At 43.0% G+C, this 6,000-nt stretch overlaps 1 protein-coding gene across 4 annotated transcripts in view; it reads right to left on the reverse strand.

The window, feature by feature from the left end:
• The window catches only part of si:dkey-172j4.3 (diacylglycerol kinase delta), a 90,243-nt gene extending 84,443 nt beyond the window's left edge, over positions 1–5,800 (reverse strand). For 3 of the 4 annotated variants that reach the window (XM_053492634.1, XM_053492643.1, XM_053492614.1), the window contains exons 1-2: positions 5,661–5,800; positions 4,665–4,888 (exon numbers count right to left, since the gene is read on the reverse strand). In XM_053492634.1, coding sequence (XP_053348609.1) covers positions 4,665–4,817 — 153 coding nt within the window. In that variant the 5' untranslated portion in view covers positions 4,818–4,888; positions 5,661–5,800. The remainder of the gene's footprint in view (positions 1–4,664; positions 4,889–5,660) is intronic. The other variant, XM_053492624.1, reaches the window with a different exon arrangement.
• Between the last annotated feature and the right edge of the window lie 200 nt (positions 5,801–6,000).

Consider the following 6,000-nt stretch of genomic DNA (forward strand, 5'->3'; position numbering starts at 1 on the left):
TAAAGATCTGAGCAAACTGCGTCCAGGGTTTTAACACTATTGTACATCCTGCCTCTAACTTCATTCATGTAGATCAGAAAAGATCCCACGTTACACAACACAGTAACGGTCAGAATGTACAGCCTGGGGAAAACACAGCTCCTGTAATTTCGAAACAACCCTCTATTCCTGGGATCTGATGAGAGTCAAAGGTGAAAGGTCATCTGGCACTAAGGAAAGGAATGTCAAAGAGGTTCAAAGGAAAACTAAAGATAGACATGCAGTCTATCAATGCAGGAGGCAGCTCCTGTGTAATCTTCATGGTAGCTTCTTCTATTTTCCAACACGGTGCCACTGTAGTTTAATCAGGACTTAAACAGACTATAAAGAGATGCTAATAAGAGCCTTTCAAGGTGTTAAATAAGTTTAAACAGGCTTTTTTTTTCTTCTTTCACGTCAAAACAGGAAAAGTCTTAAACTAGAATTTAGACTCGTCTATACCCAACATCCCGCTGGTTTATAGCTTCAGTTTTATTATCTTTTATCTTTCTATCGCTGCTCCTTTAACTGTTTGCCATCTGGATAGGCGTGTGTGTGAAATGACTAACTGTCTGGGCAATATATTTTAATAAAAATTTGTTCGAATGATTTACTATTTTATAATGGATAATCATATTTATAATGCTAGTACAAGGGGCGTTCGAGTCAAACTGGGACTTGTGATGAAATTTCTTGTGAATGAAGCTGTACAAGCGATTGTCTTTTACAAAAGACTTCAAACACAGGATGAGACTTTAAACTGCAGATGAGTATCCTGGCATTGGTGGCTTAGAGCTCACTGGAGTCGTTCCTGTGAACATTCAGCGAGGAGAACGTCTGCTCCTTAAAAATCAACAGATAACTTGTCAGCAACTTGCCGAAGAGACGCATCTTTCTTGGGAAACTGTACATACAATCACTCACAAACACCACTTGCACGTTACAGAAACTCTTGATTGACACATCTGCTGTACAGTCCTGACCTCACTTCAAACCATTTCCACATGTTTGAGCCATTAAAGGAGCTCCTGGGAGGCCAGCGTATAATGGCTCCGGCGTACTGAGAATTTGTTTTCTTGATGGTCTCTAGGCACTAGTGAAACACTGGGATAAGTGTAGCAGGAGATTATATAGCGAAATAAAGGAAGTCTTTACTCTAATGATTAGAACAAGCCTCACATTTAAGATAAAAATAACAAAAAGCCACTTCAGTCTACTTTATTTCATTCTTAAATAGTTAAACCACAAAAAATGTTAACCACAACAGACCATAAGTATTGTTTTCTTTTTTTTTTACATAGTGCATAATAAATACTATTAGTATCAATTCTGTAATATTTGGTCTTGATAGTGCAATTAGCATTAAGCTGCAGAACCAGTACTAAACCTGAGCTTCCCTCTTAAGAAACGCACCGCACCCAGCGTTGAGTGTTTCTGAAAGTGCTGTGTAGACAAACACCGACATGAGACTATGGATTACCAGCAACAGAAGTGAAGTGATTTCCGCGCTGTCACACTAAGCTTGGACGTTAATACCATATCCCGGAGTAGAGGAGGCGGTGGGTGGGGGTCGGTGGGGCGGGATCGATTCAGTGCTGTATCATGATTCATTTGTGTGTCAATACATGTATCGCTACGCTGACTCAAAAATGGATTTTTTTATTTATGTACTTTATGTTTGCTTTTGAGGTGGTGAAATGTTGCAGTTCCAATATAATCCTGCTGGTAGTTTATTAATTTTTACATTTTTACACATTGGTAGGAGCAAATCATAGACTAAGATTGTTTAACATTGTAACATTCTTGTAAAATTGATATAAAATCAAGATATGTATAAAATCTAAATACTTATATAATCAGCCCTAAATATCGTGATAGAATTGTATCAGACTGCCACTGGTGCTTTCCCATCTTATCCTATCGTATTAAAAAATAGAAAGTCCTATTAATTACCATCATGTTAAAAAATTGATATATTACGTTTTCCAGACCTGGGAAATTCATGTCAGGAAAATATATCAGGCAGTTTTGAAAAAGTCAAGCATTTTAATAGCATTTTAATAATGACGAACACTCGAGCGTGCATGTGTGCCTGTGTATGTTTGTGTGTGCAGTCGTGCGTGTGTGGGTGTGTGTGGGGGCGTACATGTGTAACAGTGAGAGAGGGTTTGAAGCTTCCGTCCGATCATACTGGGTGGAGCAGATATGTTGTAGACGTGAGTGCTTGTATGTCTCTGTGCACTCAGTTAGTGAGTAAAAACGTTATCATGGATGCTAAAAGAAAAACAGTGTGTGATCGTCCTCATGCTGCGCTTAAACAGGTTCATCTAACACACAACCAAACTATCTAAGTAAACATGTACATGCAAACAGGGGTATGAGGTTTGAAGATATCAAAACTGAAAAGTGCCTTAGGTCTCACACACAGACAACACACACACACACACTGCTGCCACCTAAAAGAGCCGTCTCCAGCGTAGACGCAGCTAGTGAACAGAACCCTTCCCTCATTACTGTGAGGCTAATTAAGACCGTTTGCACACCCGCTCTTCATATCTGATTTCATGTGCAGCTTAATCGCTCATCTAATGACTCTCAGACAAACACTGACCTGCAGTGATAATGACACAGCACACGGCACACTGCACACACATATACACGCACACACGCGAGCTGATTTCGGCAGGCCAGGTATTGATGTGTGCATCTTCCGAATCAATGTGTATCATATTTCCCCCATAACTACAACGCTAATTCTCGTCCATCTGCGGATCGGGTTGCGTTCAGGGAAGAAGAAGCTCAGTGTTGCAAGCGAACGTATGTTACACAAGCTAGTGTTGCAAGCGCTCAGAGCCGGACCGTTTTTCAGTTGTAAGAAATAAATGTGCAAGTCATCTTAAATGTACAAAAAGAAATCTCTGGCACATCAGAGCGAGTCATATATAAGTTTAGTCTTATTTGAGTCACTTACAGTACACATCATATGAGTTGTTGTTTTTTTAATCACTGGGGATTTTGCTTGAAAATGTGCTTGCTCAAGGAAACATGTTTCCTGTTTGCACGTTTTGAGTCTTTTAAAATGACGTTGTTGATTGAGAGACGCGTGCATTCATTGTAAACGTAAAAATAATACCCCTTGAAGCACAGATGCAGGGGAATTGCTTTTAGAAAACGGATCTATAACTACAACAGCAATTCAAAGCCACGAGCTGATATTTCTAGCTCAGAACTGAACAAACTTTTAATTATAGAAGTGGCCCATGAGTGTTTGTGCTTTGCACCTATTTGCATGTTGTGGGTTGTGACGCGCTGCGCAGCCTTGCTGTTCTTCCACTTATTATTTTCCACTAATGAATCATTTATATATTTATATGACCGCTGAATCACCTCTCTGCCCTCGGAGTCGTAGAAATATAGCCTGGATAAGTGAATCGAGTCGGTTCTAAACAATATCTATCAAGCTATTGGGACAACTTTATTTACATTTTTGCTTTAGATAATATATTAAAATACTTATTTATAACTTATACAGCAACTGGTGTTATAATCTGTTCTGTTGTTCGCGCTCAAAGAACGGCTTTGTGCTTTATTCAGTAAACATTATACTGTATATCATAAGGACGCACAAAAGAGTTCATTTGTGCTAGATGCATTTTACACATGCACACACAAAATGAGGAAAAGACACTAAAGTGGAACACAATAAAAGTGCAACACAGAAAAAAAACACATTATATTCAAAACTTTTTCTGTTAGATCGTCCACAGTGTATGCGATGGAGAGGCAAACCAGGTTCTTCTTACACACTTTTTTCCTTGCATTTACCGTTTTAGCTAGTGGCTTGTTAATATGTGAGAAGAAACAACAACATGTTATATTCATTCATTATTTACATCTTGTTTACCCTGTGTATTCCACAGAGTGGAACTTGGACAGGGTGCCAACCCATAGCATTGAACAGGTACTCACACTCCTAATCATACACTATGCTGTATTTGGAAACACCTACACCCTACAAAAGGAGCAGGGGTAGCTCAGTGGTTACAGTGCTGAACTGCTGATTAAGACGTCCCCAGTTCAAGCCCCGATGCATAGGAAAAACTATGAACCAGACTCAACAGGCAACACGTCATCTTTGTGTGATAATGAATAGCACGGATTGGTTTGCAGTCATACTGTGTGTTATTCGGCAGGAAGTTCAGTACAACAGGAGACATGTTTAAGTTACAATAGAGTCCAGTTTCGTTATAATATATTAATGTTTGTATATTTCCTCATCTCATACTATGTCTCCGGATTTCCCGAATTTCCCGCAGATGGATCCTTTCACCTTTTCTTTTACACCAAGTTTTTGGACTGTTGGAGGACACCAGAGGACCCAGAGGAAACCCAGACAGCACAGGGAAAAGATTTTCGAACCCCAACCCTGAAGGTGTTGAATGAGTCTCGGTCTCTGAATTGCTTTAAAGTTTGTTTGTTTATTGCTTGTTGATTTATTTTGCACAGCAGGGCTTCAATAAAAAGCATTGCAAAGTGCTTATTATCCTGTAGCAATAAATTATGGTTTTCTCTCTCTCTCTCTCTGACTGTGTGTGTGTGTGTGTGTGTGAGAGAGAGAGAGAGAGAGAGCATGCACAGTGGCCTACCTTGGCGCGGATCTGGCCTGAGGTGGACACTTTGCGGATGAGTTTGTGGGAGCTCTCCTCCGGCTCGCCGTCGCTGTCGGATGACTCGTCCCCCGCGTCGGCGCGCTCCGGCTCGCGCACGTACAGTGTGTTCGGGTTCAGCTTCGCCGCCATGGACGCACGCGGGCACCGAGAGGCACCCTGCTGTTCACTCCGCGCCTTCCTGCACCGCCCGGTCCTCTGCTCTGCAAACACACAGACACATGCGCAAGGGCAGGAAATATTTTTTTTTAATATAAAATAAATTAAAAAGCCTGCGTGCTGCGTCCGAATCTGCACGTGTCTCTACCTGCACACGCCTGATGGAGAGGCGCGCGCGGTGCTGAGCTGTCTCACGTGTTCAGAGGGTTTGGGTTAGAGGAACACACACACACACACACACACACAGAAGGTCTGTCGAAAGCAACAGGCGTTCACCAGCGCGCGCTGTACACCAGCGCTCTGATCCTGATACACTCGCGCTGTCCTGTCAGCAGTCCTACAGCAGTCTCACTCCTACATAGAGACACACACCATCATGTCTGACCTGCGCGGATTTTCCCCCCTGCGTTAATCAGCACATGGCACAGGATGCGATCGCGCGCGCGCTATTCAACGCTCCTGGAATTAAAAAAAAAAAAAAAAAAAGCTCATGCGTACGTATATGTGAGTGTGTGTGTGTGAGTGTACACACACTGCACATTGTTGTCTAAAGCATCTCTCTGACTCAGCATCCGCTTTCACGTCTGCCGACTGGATCACACGCTCGCGCACGACGTTCAGCGAGATCTCACCGCGCCAACATGAACGACGCTGCACTGGCGGAGCGGATTTCGCGGAATCGCGCGTGCACAGCTCGCTCACACACACACACACACACTCACTGCCGGTTACTGTGTGAAGCCTCGACTAACGCGACTTAAACGAGGGAAAAAAAGGAAAACATCGGGTCACCCCGCTGAACGGTTCCGCGTTTACCTTCGGCGTGTAGCGTTCCCCGCGCCGTGGCTCGCGCTCGCGCTCTGTGCTGCTCTCGGTCGCTCGTGAGGCTGCGCGCGCGGCCGTGCTGATGGACAGTGTGAAAATCTCCGACACACACACAGACAGACAGGCGCGCGGGCGCGCACGCATAGCCTCGGATCGGATTTGAAACTAATGGGAGGGGTAAAGAGAGAGAGAGAGAGAGAGAGATGGTTATGATTACAGCAAAGTTGAATTCTTAGGAATGTTTGTTTAATGCACGTTTTCATTTTGTGCAGTCTAACCCACGTGTTTGCATGGCATGAAATAGTAGTGCCACTTTGATTTACACACACAT

Source organism: Clarias gariepinus, chromosome 1 (genome assembly GCF_024256425.1).
Source record: "Clarias gariepinus isolate MV-2021 ecotype Netherlands chromosome 1, CGAR_prim_01v2, whole genome shotgun sequence".
In the NCBI taxonomy this organism is placed as follows: domain Eukaryota; kingdom Metazoa; phylum Chordata; class Actinopteri; order Siluriformes; family Clariidae; genus Clarias; species Clarias gariepinus.